Source organism: Marmota flaviventris, chromosome 6, assembly GCF_047511675.1.
Source record: "Marmota flaviventris isolate mMarFla1 chromosome 6, mMarFla1.hap1, whole genome shotgun sequence".
NCBI classification, from domain to species: domain Eukaryota; kingdom Metazoa; phylum Chordata; class Mammalia; order Rodentia; family Sciuridae; genus Marmota; species Marmota flaviventris.
Window position 1 is genome coordinate 136,561,561 of NC_092503.1, and position 18,912 is coordinate 136,580,472.

Below are 18,912 nucleotides of genomic sequence, written 5' to 3' on the forward strand. Positions count from 1 at the left end.
CACGCATCCTAAGTACAACAGGGAATCAGGACAGTCTATTGGCCATGACCTAGTTCTGTGGTACAAATGAGTGGGACGTATGGGGACAGCTGAGTGTGGTGCATCATGAGATCACAGTGGCAAGTGGTTCAGAAGGCTTAGGACGCTGCCCTCATTTTTCTACTTGGTGTTCACCTAAAGGCCCATCCTTGTGAACTGTAAAGGGAATTGGGGGACATGGAAAGAGGGAAATTCTCCATGGTGGGGAAGTACAACCCTTAGGGACATGAGAACCTGCCACAGAACAGAAGAGTGTTGGTTCTGTTATGCCTGATGAAGAAAAGAAAGGGGTGGTCAGCATGGAATGTTGGTGCACATGATATGCAGTCAAAGATTGTGTCAATATCTATAGCTGCTGCAGCCTCAGTGCCTTCTTCATTCACCTCCATGACACTCTTGTGCACAACTTTGGATAGACACAGGTCTGTCTCAGTTGACATTGCAGACAAGTTAGCCTGGCCTTGTTGGAAGGCATCAACCATTCCCAAACGCTGAAGCACAGACTCCATGTTGTAATTCCCCTGCAGTTTAAATCTTGGAAAGAGACCTTTTACTTCAATATTCTGCAAAGAGGCTGCCTTGGTCCATGCTGTGAATTTCTCAAAAGTAAGATTTTTTTCCACCTGAAAGACCAGAATCACAAGTTCATATTCAGACTATGGCACGTATCTATAGACACACAGACATTTCCTTGAGCATTCCATGTTGGTTGCCCACACAGGATGGGTAGCTCCTTCAGCTGCCCAGAAGCTTATGAGAGCTCTGACTTGTCCACCACCCCACGTGCAATCCCATATGTGATTTCCCTGCAGGAAGACTGTGGCTGCCCCTCCTTATCCATCCACTAGCAAAACATGTTTATTTGTGAAAAGCATCTATGCTGACTCAGTGGTGCTTTTCTAATGGTATTTATTGGTTTGAATGAGGTTTAGTTTTAACACAATGAACCATTGCTGGCAAGCAAAAGAGACTGGGAAAAGGAAGGGCTCTCAGTGTGAGCCTCTCCAGGACAGGGACATCTGTCTAAGGTGGAATGTGGCACTGTTTGTGGAAACTCATCCTCACAGTTAGGGACCTGGAGAGAGGGAAAGCCCATGGGAGCTGCTCTGCTCACAGAGACCCTTTAGGTCATCACAGTGCACTGCCACCATTGAGAGGACGGTTGACTCTCTTGCAATAGGGATCATACCACAAGGAAACAAGGAGGACAGGGCTGGGCCATTTGGGCTGTCTGGTTTGAAATACTAGGAAAGAAGGCACAGGGTGTACCCAATTCTTCCCATGGAAATTCTGAGTTCAAAGGAGTGCAGCCCCTCCTGACTCACCACACTGAGGTCCACGTTCTCATCTGGGAGCAGGATGATCATGCTCAGTGTCTTGCCAGCGTAGGGCAGCTCCAACACCTTTGTCTGGGCATCACTGATGTAGATGAAGTTAAAATTGGCTTTCTGACACATCATCTGCACTGGCCTTTTATCTCTCTGAGAGGAATGACCACATGAGCACAGCATTTAAAAGAGTATGAAAAGGGACAAAAACCTCTCAACCCTTCTGTGGTCCAGCACTGCTATAAATTAATAAATAGTTATCTGAAACACGCCTTATAAATAAGGGGAGGAGCTTAATGCATATAAGCTTCCTTATTGCATTACATTGTATTTTAAGGGATTAGAGAATTTAGCAAAGTATTCTAATATCTATTTAAATTAAAGTTATAGCTCACAGTTGACTAAGGCCTTTGCTACTCACGTTTAATGATACAATATGGTGAATGCTGAATCTATAATAAGTTATGATTAACAATAATTCAAATGCAAGATTTTTTAAAAAAATATTTTTTAGTTGTAGTTGGACACAATACCTTTATTTTATTTTATTTATTTTTATGTGGTCCTGTGAATCAAACCCAGTGACTTGCACATACTACATGACCACTCTAGTACTGAGCCACAGTGGTTTGATGTTTGAATCAGTTCCTAAATTCTGATTTAGAAAGTGTGTTGTCACACCCCCTGTTTGTACCTTGTTTTGTGTCTGATATATATATATATATATATATATATATATATATATATATATATATATATCTTCTTTTTGCTTTCTATGTAAGCAACTTGTGTCTATAGGAACATGTTTGTGTCCAGAATGAGATGAAACCAATACATGTATGAGACTTCATCAGAAGCAGTTAGAGTGCTAACAGGATGTAAACCATAATACACAGGAAGTATTACTTATTTGTAGCCTTTTTTTCAAATAGTTTAAAATTCATTAAATGAGATAAGTTTGAAATTATTAATTAATCACTTATACATTTACAAAGTTAATTTTTTTATTTAATTTCTTCATCAGACTAGCATAATTTTTGAAAGTCTCTCCCTACCTGGTTTATTTTGAAAGGCCTTACTTCTGTGCATGATTTGTCAAATGGCTTGTCCCATGTTCCTTGGAAGTAGATGGCATTGACAAGAAGCAGCCTGACCTGCTCATCAATCGAGTTCACTGGTAACAACTCTGGAATTTTACCTTTCAAGACAAGCACAAAATCTATCAGTTGCTTTTTCTGAATCCTTAGTGAATAATCATGATACGATGTCTTAGAGATCCAAACATTCTGTTTTCAAATGTGCTGAGTTTGGATGATATGTATAAAAGTTAAAAATCTTAGCATGACTGGTATTCATGATGACAGACACTGGAAAAGTCACCAAGTTGAAGATAGTGAAAGACTTCTATGTCACTGGAGGAAAGCAGGTTGGGACAAAGCAGAAACTTGACACCAGGTTGGAGAAGAAGACAAGCAGCAAAGGAGAGAGGGGCTGGGTAGGAGCTGATGTTACCTGCTGTGGGTAAGAGCAGTGTCAGGTCTAAGGCCCTGTGGTCAGGCCCAGTTCTAACATTGTACAGCTACCTGACAATATTCCTGGGGCAGATAGAATTGAATAGCTCCAGAGCAGGGACAGAAGGAGTTTCTGGAAACTACAGAAAAGATATTATGATTTCATCCTCCTGGCACCTGGAATCCTTGGAACAGATGATGATTTGGGTAGGTGAAAGTAAGTCCTTCTTTCCCTGTATATCAAGTGGTATGGTTCCAAAGAACTAAGAGCATCCTTGCTAATTTGCTGCCTCTAGAGGGCACAAAAAGAAAATATTCCAAGAAGAAATAGTGAAAAGTACTACCTTTAGTTTTTACTATCTCATTTGTTAGCAGAAATAGGGATGTTCCTAGTGGTGTATAAGTGCCTGGTTGGTTCAAATATCAAACCATTATTGATCTTGAGGACTAAAGTTAGAACTTGTCACACTCTAAAACAGAAATGAGTATGTTTTAACCTCATAAGCAGGGTGTTTTCAATCATGGAATGGATCAGCCCTGATAGAGGCTCTGTAGTTGACTAAGTCTAGTCTTCTCAAGTCTGATGAAGGGCACTTAAATGAGAGATAGAAAAGAAGAAGTAGGAGAAGTCATCTTAACATGTAGAAGTGGGAGAAATGAAGTCCAAACTGACCCCCAGGAAGAGGAGGGCCAAGGGCATGACTTGGAAGATCTGGCCATTGATCTGTTCTCATAGATGAGAGTCACCTGCTGTGTAAACAATACAGGCCAGTGACATGTAAAGTATTATATGGGAAATCTGACTCACAAGTTTCTGTTAACACTTGCATCAGCCACTCTGGCCCTGGGAAAACAGACAGCATTAATCCTCTGGTTTTGAAAACCTGAGCATTGATCAGATCTTCTGTGAGCCACTAGGTTCACAGGCACCAAGAAGCTCAGCCAGGCAACCTTGCTCTGATGGGTCTGCAACACTAGTGACATTAGCAATGAGGAGAAGAGGTAGAGGGGAGAAGCAAAGAGAACAGAGGTGGGGTGGGAGGAAAGTGAAATAACTTATAATTCTGACCTTTTGTCTCTTTTGAGACCCAAGCGTTTATATGCTCCCTGGACTTCTCTGTATCTTCAACAAAGGACAGCAGCTCCAGCTCCCCATGATAGAACTGAAGACAAGACTCCTTAAATGTCTTTGGAGAGAAATAATTCAGGTGACCAGGTTGCTAAATAAAATGACAGTGAGCTTCAAATCATTCTGAATGCTACCTTTAGGCTCTTCTTAAAATTAAAAACATGATCAAATCTTAAGCTACTTGATGGTGAAACATTTTAGTTTGTAAGTAGATATTTTCTGAGCCCTGAAAAACCAGAGATAATAAATGAAATTTGAGACATTGCCTAAATTGAAATAATATGTTATGATTGTAGAACTGGGGTCTTTACTAAAAATAGTTTGCTGTGAGTTTCTCAAGTTCTCTAGAATATTGTTCTTTTTTTTTGTTGTTGTTTTTGCTCATTTTTTCAGTACTGGGGATTGAGCCCTGGGCCTTGAGCATGCTAGGCAAATGCTGTACCACTGGGCTATGTCCCAAGGCAGTTTTTCATTTTGTTCTTGAGAGAAGGGTGTCACTAGGTTGCCCAAGATGGCCTCTAACTCTCCATCCTCTTGCTACAGCCTCCCAAATGTGTTATCCTGCCTGGTCTCTAGGGTCTCTCTTCTGGGTTGTATATTTCCAGGTGTTTTAAATACAACTTCTATTGTTCTGCTGATTCAACTTACTGAGAGGAAATCACAAGTCTTCTCTCCAAAGAGCCTGTTGGCTGTTGTAAGCAAGTACTTTGACCCAGGGTTGTTCACTTGGGTCAGAAGTATCTGGAAGCCCTTATGGATGTCTTCCTCTGTGTTTAAAGACAGTGCCTATGAAGGAAAGCAACAAATTTCTCTCAGTTTTGATCTTGATCTCCACAAGAATTTGCAAGCTTTTTCTTTCTCAAATACTGCATAAATTTATCCTTTGAGAGGAAGTTGATTGTCATTGAGAAGTGACACTGGTGGGATAGGTGGAGAGAGGGGCCAGGAAACTCCTGAGTAAAAAAGATATGGGTTTTGCATGACACAGAGCTCTCTGCATAGTTTATAGATGAACAATAGAAAAAAATGAAAGGGGCAAGATAAGTTCAGAAAAGGGACTATTGTTAAGTCCTGCATCCCACAGACACCATAAATTTGTCAGAAATAGAGAATAACTTGCCTCTATTTATGTACAAAGTAATGCAGTTCAAACATTAAAATAACTTGCCTCTATTTATTTATAAAGAAGATGCAGTTCAAAAAACTAAAAATCCAAACAAAAATTTGGACAGGAATGCAATCATCATCATAATATTTAAAAGGAAATAAGAGTAAAAAATGAGCAATATGATTAATAAGAATAAATCAGTTCTTGAACAGTACCCTGCACTAAAGGAACATTCAACCAAAGGAGAAACTAAAACAAATCAAAACCCAGAAATAAATAAAAATGACAGGGAACACAAATCATATATCAATAATAATCCTGAATGTTAATGGCCTAAACTCATCAATGAAAAGATGTAGATTGGCAGATTGGATTAAAAAGCAAGATCCAACAATACACTGTCCTCAAGAGATTCACCTTATGGATTAAGATCCACAGGCTGAAGGTGAAAGGATGGGAACAAAACTTATCACTCATGGATTGCATAAAAAAGCAGGGGTTTCCATTCTCATTTCAGATAATTATGGCATTTTTCAGTAAATGGATGGGGTTGGAGAATATCATGATAGGCAAAACAATCCAATCCCCAACAAATCAAAGTTTGAATGTTTTCTCTAATATGAAGATGCTAATTCACAATAAGGCAGGGAGCACTAGAGAAGAATAGTGTTACCTTAGGTTATGTAGAGGGAAGTGATGGGAGGGAGGGGATTGGATGTGGGGATAGGAAAGATAGTAGAATAAAACAGACATTATTACTTTACGTATATATGTGACTGCATAACCAATATGATTCTACAACATTTACACTCAGAAAAATGAGAAATCACATCCCATCTATGTATGCTATATCAAAGTGAATAAATACATTCTACTGTCATGTATAATTAAAACAAATTAAAAATTAATTAAAAATAAAATACCCAGTACCCTAGAGAAAGATAATATATGTATATTATATGATACTTTATATTTCAATAAAGGTGCCATATTACATCACAAGAAGAGTTTCATTTGACTCTGAAATACACAAATGACACAATTTATATTCAATAACATTAGTGATTGAAATAAAAAATCAACAACACTACAAATAAAATACCAACAACATGGAAATTAACCTACTAACTAATTATTAAAAATAATTTCTAAAGAAATAACTCTCCTATGTAGCAATCAAATAACTAACATCTTGTCTATTTTCATCTTTAGGATTACTCAGCACTGGCTTTTGACATTGTATAAATAAGTGACAGAACAGCACAATTTTGGGACGCAATCTTAAATGACAGTATTGAAAAAAGCTACAAAACTAATTTTTCTAGAATTTGTAAAATTACTTCCATTTCCCAAATAATTAAATTTAACAACATTTATTTTCTCAGTCTTCCAGTTGGTCAACATACCTGATTGCTTTGGTAAATATTAGCCAGAAAATAACAAGAAAAGGCTTATCACCTGGTAAAGATGTACAACCAAATTGCCAAACCTTTGTATCAGCTGGATTGCCTTCTACTGGACTATATAAGGCATTCAGCTAAGAGGTCAAGGAGACTTGGTTTGACACGTTAATTCAAGAGAAAAAAATGTAAACATCTTATATCCCACACAAACTGAAGTTTCCTGAATAAGTTAAAAACAAAAAGAGAAACCTTTTACTAAATTAATTTTTACCATGAAAGAAATTGGCACAATGTCAATTTGAATCATTTTGAAAAGTGGTAATACTGGTTTATGTAGCTTTAGTCTTTTCAACCTTGGAGGCGGATCTGGAACAACAGTAGTAACAGGCAGGAGCAACAGGCGTAATGGAATGGCAATCTTTCAGTAATATTTGTGTGTTAACATACTCATATTTTTGTTAGTCTATTCACTCTACAGATATTTTCTTATGCATAAACATGAGTCACAGTGGACACATGCTAAGTAGCTCATATCTGTTAAGTCTCTTTTCACAACAAGCATTAGATCTTCTTGGAACCATTTCCTCTGTGAAACACCATTTTGAGTAGCAAGTTGTTTTTCCTCTGTGGCTCATGTCCAGGCCTGAGATTTGCAGTACTGTAGGACCAGTTTACCATCACTGCCCAAACATCCCTCATCTGGGGGAGGAGCAAAGGACTGATTCCCATAGGTGAACACTGTTCCAAGGCCACAAGTTTAAGGAACATCTTGATGAAGTGAATGAGTCCTTGCATGGTTAAGGTTCTCTCTACAACCCACATTTTGTTTTCATGATAGGCGTGCCCCACAGCCTTTAGTAGGATGTCCATTTTTATATTGGTGCCACTGGAAGGCTCCTCTCCCTGACAAGACTGAATCAGAAGGAGGGCGCTGTGGAGTGGCTGTATCTGGGGAGACATCCGTAAGTCCTTCATGCCAGAAGCAGCAGTTGAAGAGAGCTTCCACACAGACCTTGATGATTCTCAATAAGGTAAACACTAAAAATGTTTCTTTTCTTCTAAAGAATGATTCTCAACAATTATTTAATTTAGAAAATAATATGAATGTTGTATTACTACACCAAATAATTTTATTAAAAATAGCTTAACACAATCAATTATCTTAATGTTACAAAGGAAATAATGATATAACAAAACTCCCAATGCACAATTTTAGAAAAGGGTGAGAAAAAATCCTGAGGAGTTTAGAGAAAAACACAAATGCTCAATGAGTCCAAGACTTGATCCTTTCAAAAAAAGCATACATATCTACCCAACATAGACAGACATCAGCAATTGTAAGAGAAAATTTACAAATACAAGAAAGTTATAAATGAAAAAGAGATTACACAGTAACCCCTGCAAGCAAGCCCCACAACATCTCACTGGAGGAAACTCCTCAGCTCTCTCCCTCCCTTCCTCCTGTACCCCCTCCCTGAAATGGTCCAGGCTCACCCCTCCTTCCTCAAAAGTTCTGAAAAAAATCAAGGAGGGGATAGGAGACAAGCCTTGCAGACCAGTCCCTCTTTATCGATGACAGGAAAGCTTACCTGAGCCATCTGGACCTTGGTGTTCCCCTTTGCTCCCAGGAGGACCATGCCCAAGGCAGAGGAGATGCTCAGGGGAGAAAAAAACACATTTTGTGAAGGTCTGTCTTGACACAGCATCTTCAAAACCTGGATGGCAAAGGCACCATTTGCTTTTGAATGTGAATCCATGATTCAGGGTCTGGGGGCAAAGAAGACAGAGAAACACAATGAAATGGGGCTGAGGACACTGTGTGTGGTCTCTGCTTGGCTTTAATTTTTCTTGTGAATTCAGAAAATTTCAGAGTACCAGTGAAAGCCATGGGAGCTGATTAGACATGTGAGAAGGGGCTGGTGTCTGTAGAACATCAAACTGTCTAGGAAAGGAAGAGCAGAAAAGCATGCTGAGGAGAACAGAAGTTGATAGATCAAAGAAAGAAGAGTGAGTAGTCAAAGCCAGAGCAAGGAGGTGCTGCTTGAAGCCAGAGACAGTGGAGTGTAAACAGTTCTATGCAGTGAGACCCTCCCTCACCAGGGGAGGGCCTTAGATCCTGGGAAACCTCCCTGACTCCTTCCCATTTCTCAAAGATCCCCCCAAAACTATGTCCAAGCCTGCCTCAGCCCCCTCCCAAATCATTCTACCCCACTCCACTTCTCCAGCCCCTGTGATCCTGTGCTTACTACAAACCACATGCTTCTTCTGCAGAGCCTCTGACCTCCATGACCCTGAGATCCCCAGTACCATCAGCCCCTGCTCACTAAAATGCAAATCAAGTGGGCTGGGGAGCCTCAGAACATAGGCTCCCTCCATCAGGAACCCAGATGGATAGACACACAAAATACTGAAAGGGAAGTGCTATCTTGATCCTATGACCTCACCCTTAAATCTCCAGTAGCCATAGCGAGAATTGAAAATGTGTTTTGTAAATGGCATCCCAGCTGCCTGGCCCCATCCCTTGATGCTGTCCACCTCTGTCACAGCCTCCACCTCTATCCCCCCAGCCCCCCATATTATCTCTGAGCCTTGGCAAAGAGTGATATCCAACTTAAAACACTGCCTACACCATCCCTGTCACCAAGCTCCAATCACTCCCTCCTCCCTCCTAGGCTCAGCATCAGGAGGCCTCTGATGTCCTAGTCTAGAGCTCCCACCTCCCCCCAACCTGACTCATCCCTCCTTATTGTAATTCCTTGTCTCATTGATTGTTGGACCCACAAGACTGGCTGCTCTCTGCAGGAAAGTTGCCTGGCATCCTGATTCTAAGCACCTGCAAACATGCCCAGGAAATAGCAAGAGCTCCATCAATTAGGGGGAAATCTCAGATAAATAAAGGGTGCTGTGGTTTTGAACTGTATACTAGAGATTTTAAAAGCACAGAGAAAGGTAAGGCTCCCTAAGGAGAGAAGACAGGTGTGAAAATAAGACCAGTGGTGGGAGTGGTGTTGGAGCATGAACACCCACTATGGTGAGGTCCAGGGCCAGCCACGGGCAGCCAAGAGGCAAGCAGAGAAGCCAGGAGGCTGTGCAGTGTCTTTGCCTTCTTGAATTCTCTCTCCCCTTCTCTGAGACCAGCCCTAAGCGAGATCCCTCTACACCACTGACCCCCATGATCTCCCAAGAAGCTGTTTTCTAAACACAGCAATAATACTGACTTTTTAGATTATCTTTTTTTCATCTCAGCCTCTGGCATCCCTTTTCCAAGTGGTGGCCTGGGGTTTCTAAAACTTGCCTTGGTCCACTGTCACTTCAGACCCTGAACAGAGAAGTCCTCACCTGCCACCTTCCACACAGTCTCTCCCTCAGGTCTCAGTGCTGCTAGCCTGGTACTGACTTCTGAATCACAGGACCAGGATCCACAGCTGTGCCTCTGGGGCCTCTGCACTCCCAGAGGCCTTTTATCAGGCCTGTTTGGCTGTGGGAATTCCTGCCTTCCAATCAGCAAGTCACTGCCTCAGGGAAGAAATCCAGTGTGACCTGAATCATGGCAGGGGATTGGGACTTCTCCTTGACCAGGGATAGGTCACTAATCCTCTTGCTCTTGCTCCTCTAGCCTGGCCTCTGTCACCCACTGCTTTTCACTGGAACACCAAGGGAGACATTGGGGGAGATTTGGACAAAGCATGTTTTCTAGAGGATTCTGAAAGTGAAAGCGCTCTGAAACTGACAACCAAAGGCAGGCTGCAAAGTCCCCTGGGAAAAACACAGTGGGAACTGGGGAAGGATACAAAATCTACAACTCTGGGCTTCCCTACTGACACAAAGCAAAGACAGAATGACAGGCTCAGATTTTAGGGAAGGAAAGTCATATATGTCTGTATTCTGAGCCTCCTGCCTGATGCAAAGGAAGGATTCAGATTTAGGACACCTGTGTTCTCTATGAGGGTGCCATAATGTGTCTGTTTCCCTTATATGCTGTTGGTGGGAATGTAAATTAGCCCCACCACTATGGAAAATGGTAAGGAGTTTCTTCAGGAACTAAAGGTAGTGCTACCTACCACATGATCCAGTTATACCACTCTTCTCTGTGTACCTGTGAAGGAATCAAAGTCAGCATAGTACAGACACAGCTGCATACCCATGTTTGTCCCAGCACTGTTCACAAAAGCCAAGTTATGGAATCAGCCTAGGTGCCTATTAACAGATAAATTCATCAAAAGAAAAATGTAGTAAGTATATGTGTACAGTAGAGTTTTATTTACCATAAAAAGGAAGGAAATGTGATTTGCAGGAAAATGGATGAAACTTGAAAACATCATGTTAAGCAAAATAAATCTCAGAAAAACAAGGATCTCATGTTTTCTTTCATATGTGAAATCTAGAGAATAATAAAAAGTGACATAAAATTTGAAGATGAACTAATTGGGAAGGTAATGGAGAGGGAAAAGTATAAGGGGGACAAGAATGTGTTACAGGTAGGGTGGATTCAGTTAGAGTACTTTACATGCATGTATGAAATTGCTACAATTAAATAATTTTTTGCATACTTACTATGCACTCATAATTATTTAAAAACAAATTTTAAAAAATGTTCTTTCCATGGGCTGTGTATTATAATTTAGTGGTAGTGTGCTTGCCTCATATGCGCTAATCCCCAGCATCACAAAAATAAAAATAAAAATTTTGTTTTCCAGTTTCTTCACCACTCAGTATTACCAGTCTGGTACTCTCATAGAGAACATAGGTGTCCTAAATCTGAGCAGCTGAGCTATTTTCCAACTTCTTGTGCTTAGGCTGTGGAACTGGTTTATAAGCAGTCCTACTTCTCATGGGCAATGTGACAGAAACAGAGACTGAATCAAAATGGCTCAGGACCTCAAGTGTGTCCATCAGCCGATAACTGTCTTTTTTCAAATTAATGAAAATTAGTTTTCTCTCCTGAGTGCCTGAATTAGGGTGAGGCAAAACATTTATCAGGCACACTTTCTTAGGTGCTACCCCTCCATTTACATGACCCCGAGAATGAGGGCTTTAAAAAATTTTCATTGAAGGTGCCATGCCATTTTTAAAATAACACCTATATTTTCTGGCACATGCCTATAATCCCAGCAGCTAGGGAGACAGAGATAGGAGGATCTACAGTTCAAACCCAGCCTCAGCAAATTAGCAAGACCCTGACTCAATTAAAAAATGAAAATGTCTGGGGATGTAGTTCAGTGGTTAGGTGTCCCTGGCTTTATTCCCTGTATACAAAAATGAATAAATGAATAAACAAGCAATTAAACAGATAAATAATGCTTGTTAAAAGGTGAAAATGCATACCATAATATTGATAAGAGAAGGAATCTGAGACATTCTAAATACAGTTACCAGCAGGATGGAGGAAAGAAAGATAAGAGTTTAACTGATAGTTTCAAGGTAAACCAAAATAAAATAAAATAAAATAAATAACTGCAGTGTATTTTTTCCCCATGTTTTTAAGATAAGCCATCCTGATAAAATTTTATTGTGCTTATAGACTCAGCCAACCAAGAGGCTACAGAAACATGTCTCTGCTGACTCTCTTCCTATCCCAGGTCATATCCCTCTTCTCTGTATCCATTGTAGACTTAATGAAAGTAATATTCACCTCCTGCTCCCAGGATTTTTATGACAAAATATCCTTAGATCCAATGGACATTTCTAGCTGCTACCTGGTAATGCTGCTAGTGACTTAGGGAATTTGCCCTAGGACCAGGCTAGCAACATGCACAGCTTGATAAACCCATGTATTTCAGAGATTTCTCCATCTCAAAATTATGGTTTAACAATATTCACCCCTTTAAATCCTACAATTCAGGATATTCACAGAACTGTACAACTGTCACCACTGTCTGAGTCCAGAACATTTGCATCACTTCAAATACAAATGGGATACTCATTTATAATTATTCTCCATTCCCTCCTCCCTCTTCCCCAAGCTCTGGCAATGACTAATCCATATTTTTCTCTATGTATATGCCTATTGAGAGCATTTCATATAAGGAATAATTCAATATGAGATATTTTGTTTATTTCCTTCTTTTACTACCCTGATATTTTCAAGGTTTATCCTCGTTGGTTCAAGGTATGGGCATTTATCTCTTTTTGTGTTGGAAAAATATCCATAATAATATTGAGTGCATATATGTTCCTTTTTAAATTTCATCAATTGGTAGGCAGTGAGTCCTTTTCATCATCTGTCTGTTAAGAATAATGTTGTTTTGAACATTTGTGTAAAATTTTTGTGTAGACATATTTTCTTGAATTTACCTTGAATATAGACCTAAGTATGAAATTTCTTGTTCATATGATAACTCTGTATTTAACTTCTGGTGGAACTACCAAACTAATTTGCAAAACTACTGCACATATCTAAATGCCCACTAGGAATGAGAGTTTCAGTTTCTTCATGATATTGTCTGTTTGTTGCTATTCTAATGGGCATGATGAGATGTTTCACTAAAGCTTTCACAATTGTATTTCCCCAATGCATCATGATATCTAGATCCTTCTCATGTTCTTATTGATCTATTAAATATCTTTCTCAAAGAAATGCCCATTCAAATGCTTTTGCCTAGTTTTAATTTGGGTTAGTATTTAATTTACTACTGAGTTTTTGAACACCAAATTTTTAACTACAGGAGTTCTGGTTACTTCCTCATCTCTGGGTGAGTTCTAAATTTTCCCAGGGTTAAAATATTTATCCACTACGTAACATGTCAGATGACTGACTGTACCATCTCTGTGAGACAGAGACTGATGGACCCAATTTTCCCCACTCATGCACCTGGGATGCCCTTCCTAGAGTGGGTGTCTCTTTTTCTACCAACTTTACATGTTATAGAAGCTACTTCTTTCACATTTCCTATTTAAGCTGTCTTAACTGGACTTGAAATAACTATATTTGATAGATTAACTACAGACTCTTTCAGGATTGAGCAGTTCTGCAGACTGAAAACACCCTTCTTCTGGGTTCAAACTTCATTTGTTTCTTTTTCTGAGAATGACATGTTCTAATCGTAGCCCCTGAGATTAATGATGACCTGATGTTTGAGCCATTTAGATGCCTCTGCACCAGTTGTACTGTGTGCCATGTCTTAGTCCAACTTCTGTTGCTAATAACACAATAACAGACTGTGTTTGCTTTGAAAAAATAAGGGCAGTTTACTTTGGGTCACATTTCTGATAAGGGATCAAGTGTTCTTATCTGGTTATGACCTACTTGCTGACAGAGTCCCAGTGCAATGCAAATATCAGAGAAATAGCCCCATTATAAATGATCCATTCATTTTTGGCCAAGTTGCAATTGCAATTCAGGGGAGAAAGAATGGTCTTTTCCTCATATGCAAGTACAAAATATATATATATAATTACAAAATCTAATAATAATATTTCTTATATGTGATGATAAAAATACAATGAGAAAACAAAAATACCTGATAATTAAAATTCTGTAAAATTATAAAAGAAGGAACCTGAAAATCCAATGCATGCCTCAGTTTGGAGCACTTATACTCCTTCTCTCTTTGGGTGTGTATCCTGCTCTATTGTTTGCTTCCTTTGAATAAATCTTGTTGCTTTCCTAAATCATTTTCTACTTGTTTGTCTGCCGGGTTTCTGTTCTCATGACTAAAAGGCTCAGGGGTTACTCCAGTTGAACTGGGCTAACTGGGCTGCATGAAATAACCACAAGAGACACAAATACCTTTTTCATTGGGGTCACTGTGCTGGCTCCCGTGACCTTAAGTGTCCACAGAAAGAGAGAGAGCGAGAGCACACACTGACCCCTTTTATTGAGAAGAAACTATTCAAATGAGGCAAGGGGTCAGGTTTCAGGGGACTGAGTCTATCTTCATGATGTCCACTGTCAGCAGATTGACTGACACCTGGGTAGGCCACACTTAAGGGCACAGTAAGAGAAGGGGACATATACAAGGCACTTCCATGGAAGATTCTATCCTAAACAGGGCAAGGGCTTATATTACAAAGGAACAGGTGGCATAGCTTCACCCATGGGGCTGTAGCAAGACACAGCCATGCACAAGACACTGACCCTTGAACCCAAGAAGGATAGGGAAAACTCTGCCACATTTCTGTGACTGAAGGCCTCAGCACCAGTCAGGGAGTGTGACTCAGTCATGTGTGAGGTTGTTCTCCCACATTTGTCTTTGATGGATCCTGAAACTTCTTTCTGTGGTGTAAGTCAAGAACCTGCCTGAGCTGAGTTGAGGTCCCCTCCTACCTGCTGGGGATATTCTTGAGGCTTATCCTGTGACAGTTGCATGATTTCTGAAAGTATGTGAGTGGAGTGATGTACAGAAAGTTAAACAAAGGGATTTCAAAGGAGGAATGTTTTGTGTGTAATAAAATTCTCATTATCTTGATGGTGGTGATGGTTTTACTGGAGAATACAATGTTGAAATTCATGAGATTATACATTTAAAGGCTTATCATGTCAATTATACTTAATAAAATTTTAAGAACATGTTTTAAAAATTAGAGAAAAAATGAATTAAAAACTTTCAGTTACAAGCTTTGGAGTTCTGTGGATTTGTTTTTCTTTTGGCAGATCCACTTGCCTGTCTCCTCTAAGTGCTTGGAATGTGTGTCCCCTAAAATGAATGTGGTCTAAGGGGGAACATGGTCTAGCTTGGTACATTTTGAGTGAAAGCTGTATTATAAATGGCTTGTCTACCAGGTTGTGAACTGTGAGTCCAAAATAAGAGCCAGAGAAGACACTGTACAGCTCAGTTCATAAAAAATAAGTCAGCCCCCTGTTAGTAGTGTGAATGGTAGTGTCCATGGGAGTGAAAATTGGCACAACATTTTGGAGACCAGCTTGGGAGAAGCTTCAAAATGTACCCAACTTTTATCTCCACAACACCATTTTCAGCAATATATTTTTTTAAAATAGAAAGGATATGAGAAAATATTTAGGATATTTATTACAGTCTAGCACCTAATACAGATCATTGTAATCATCCAAGCTGTCTATAAGTAATTTATAGATGATGAAAAATAAAGAGGAACAGAGAGGAAAGTGGAGGAGCCATGAAGAGAGCTAGGAGGTCCACTGCTCCCTTTTGTCCTTCCTGCTGCCTGCGCCAGAGACTTCAAATATGTGCCAACTATTTGTTAAAACAATGTGTTGGTAGGAAGTTCCAGGTGTGCAGAGACATGACTCACCCAAGGGGATCCAGAAGGCATGTCAGAAACTGGCACTAATGTGTGGCATCCAGATAAAAACCCTGAGAATAAAAAGGACCCAGAGAGCAAATTCCAACAAGTGACTGAGACACATGAGGAATTTTTCAGATGCTAAAAATGAGACATGTATGTCAAATGTGGCAAAGAAGGACATGGTGGAAATCATTTTCATAGTCCATTTGAATTTGAATTTATAGTCCTGAATCCAGAAGATGACTTCAGGCAATATTTTGGTGGAAGGGACCCATTTTTGTTATATTTGTTTGAAGGCCATTTGAGAATTTTGTGGGGAACAAAAAGGCTGCCTTGGAAAAAAGAGGCCATGTTGTGCCTGTTATTTTCTCTGCTTTTAGGAGATTAACACTCTTTGGACGTGGATTTTTCTGGGTATGATACAGCCTATATTTCACTTGGCTTTCTAGGTCAGGGGGGCCTCATTCATTTGCTTCCATGTCACTTGGAGTCATGGGATGGGCAACTTCAAATTCATATCAACTCCTGCAAAACTAATAAATGACATGATAATCACCACAAAGAGATTTGTCAAGAATGGTGAAGAAAAAGTAGAAGTTAGAGAAGACGGCCACAGTTCCTAATGAGCAATGAGAAGGAGTAGCTGCAAAGCTAGGATAACAAGTCATTAATTAAAAACAGAAATGTGAAACTATCACCAGCACCATGTGAGGATTAACAGGAACTCTTTTTGGAAGATGTTGTTATAGGGCACTGGCTTGCTGAGAAGCTGAGGGAGTCTCAGAGTCCCCTCTTCAAACCCCAACTCTTAACAATTGTGCCAGAAAGATTTAAGACATGTCTCTCAGAGTAACAGGTGTGAGTTTATTAGAAGGGACAGAAAAAGGGAAAAGAATACACTGTCTTGTGAGGGGGTTCCTCTCAGGAAAGAAGGGTGGCACACTTCTCTTGCCATCCCAAGGAAGTTTAAAAAAATCCCACCCAGTTCCACCTCTTGAGTTTTCACTGAAAACAGGATGACATCAGATTTTAAAGTCCCCACCATGACAACTCGAGGTCACTTTGGTCCATGACAACTCTAGGTCACTTTAGTACAGAAGTCATGGTTAGGGGGAATGATCCTTATCTCCCTGAGTTTTGCAAACTGGTCTTTATAAGGATCACAAATATTCCCCTTCAGGGAACCTTTATTAGCATTTCCTGCCTGTATTTCTCCTACAGAAAACAGATAGTATTCTGAGGAATGTGACATATTCTGACAACTTAGGCCAGACAAAACTGGAGGCAAATTGCTTTTTAAAAAATAAAGCACTTGGAAGTTGGTACCATGGACACACATAATAGAATTATTCCCTTAACGTCATGATCCCACTGCTCACATCTCTCTGTTCCCTATCAACTTCAAACAAACATAGTTGTAGTGTAATTATACCTAAAGTGTTTATAAGCATCTCATCAGAGGCCCTGCTGCTCCAGGAATCCCCGAGAAGCTCCTGAGAATGCCCACATTATTGGGCATAGCCTGGGAGGTGTGGTATGTAGGTATTGTCAGAGCCACTCAGAAGTACCCAAATGCTCCAAATGGGCCAAGTCTTCTTTGATTTACACCTTACATAATGCTCAGTATTGACATTTACAAACCACCTGCTGCATGAATTTGAACCTCTAAAATTTAAATTAATGCAAGAAGGGAGAAGGACTTATGAATAGGAGTCATACCTCTACATGGAGAAGAGAACCCACCATGGGATTTGCCCAGTGGAGAAAAGGAAAGGTGGCCAGCACCAAATCTTGTCCTGTTCTGCTTAGCCCTGGACCTTCTGTTCACTGTGATATCTAAGTCCACATTCCAACATAGTCAGCCCTGGTTTCCCCAAAAGCGCCAGTCATTCCTAAACGATAAAGATAAACTTTGAGTTTATACTTTTCTCTTTATCCAACAAAGGAAAAATTGAACTTTATTTCGTCATCTTTTCTGGATTTTTCTAGACTCTGAAATTGTCACATGTGTTTTTTTTCTATCTGGAAAAAGTCAGGTCCAGACAACACCACATCTCCTCCCGCACACACTGATTACCCAACTCCAGGCTCCTATACAAGTGGATGGTGAGCTCTCACACAGTCTATAGACTTTTTTTTCTTATAAACACACCAAGATTCTCTGCAAATATTTGTGTCTCTCCATTCCCTGTAATCTTATGGGAAATAGTAAAACAGCAGTAAGAATGCCTGTTAGCATCATGGATTTTTTAAAAGAATTACTTGCTCTAAACTTGTTTCAGATGTTTATCTTTTAATTTCAAAAAATTCAAACCCATTGGTTATATTTATATTATATCCATGTAATGTATATACCCACATATACACAATGTGCAGTGATGTAGCACATGTCACTGTAAGTGGAAAACTAGTTGGAGAGGAGAGACAAATATTTGCTTGTTGAATAGGCAGATCAAATACCTGCCTGTTGAAGAGGAAGAGATGAGTGATCCTCTGAACAGGAATGGAGGCATGCTTCTGGGGATGGAACAGAAGAAATAGCAAAGGTCATTGCTTCAGTATTCCTGTTTGCCACCACACAACAGGCCAACTGCCTGCCAGGGAGCTGTCTTAAAGTCCTCTGAGATTTACATTCATTCCACTCATACAGAAGGAAGAAAGAGAGAGAGAAGGCTTCCACTTGTACCTTCCCTTCTCCTCATCACCTGGGCCTTCACACATACAGCATTACAGTGACAGCTTCCCAGACATTAACTCTATCCTCAGCCTCTCCTAATTCTCTTAAGTAGCTATGGCAGATCTCATATTTGTCTTGTGGCAAAGACTGTTGATCTCATAGGAGAAACCAGGTAAATCAGAGAGCCCCTATTTTAGCATCCTGTGCAGTGAAAAAACTCAGGCTAAAGCCCAGACCTACCAAATGAGAACTTGCATTTTCACAAAAGCCCAGGCGAATCATGGTTAAGTTTCCTAGGGTTGCCACAACAAAGCAGCACAGACTAGATGCTGGCTTAGGTAACAAAATTTTCTCTTCTCAAAGTTCTTGAGGCTGGAAGTCTGAGATCAAGGTGTTCACAGGGTTCCTTCTAAAGGCTGTGAGGTAGGATCTTTTCCATAGTTCTCTCCTAGGCTTGTAGCCTTCCTGATGTGTCTATACATGGTCTTCCCTTTCTATTGTTCTATGTCCAAT

The 18,912-nt window shown here is 40.0% G+C and overlaps 1 protein-coding gene and 2 pseudogenes across 1 annotated transcript; 1 reads left to right on the plus strand and 2 right to left on the minus strand.

Moving 5' to 3' along the window:
• LOC139706175 (dnaJ homolog subfamily B member 6-like) overlaps positions 1-16,345 on the plus strand; it is a 61,630-nt pseudogene extending 45,285 nt beyond the window's left edge.
• On the minus strand, positions 258-8,275 carry LOC114107420 (serpin B9-like). Its single transcript, XM_027954827.1, has 6 exons — positions 8,108-8,275; positions 4,656-4,793; positions 3,948-4,065; positions 2,423-2,565; positions 1,365-1,520; positions 258-662 (listed from the first exon to the last, which is right to left on the minus strand). The coding sequence occupies exons 1-6, from the start codon at positions 8,273-8,275 to the stop codon at positions 258-260; spliced, it is 1,128 nt and encodes a 375-aa protein (XP_027810628.1).
• LOC139706073 (ubiquitin-like protein ATG12 pseudogene) lies at positions 7,150-7,847 on the minus strand (annotated as a pseudogene).
• Positions 16,346-18,912: the final 2,567 nt, after the last annotated feature.

Bases quoted from the DNA above. Each gene is read 5' to 3' on its own strand.
- LOC114107420 (XM_027954827.1), bottom strand. From the start codon at position 8,275: ATGGATTCACATTCAAAAGCAAATGGTGCCTTTGCCATCCAGGTTTTG. The intron at 2,566-3,947 runs GTCAGAATTATA...TTGTCTTGAAAG, and splicing joins GGTCTCAAAAGAGACAAAAG to GTAAAATTCCAGAGTTGTTA. The intron at 1,521-2,422 runs GTAGGGAGAGAC...CATTCCTCTCAG, and splicing joins GGCCTTTCAAAATAAACCAG to AGAGATAAAAGGCCAGTGCA.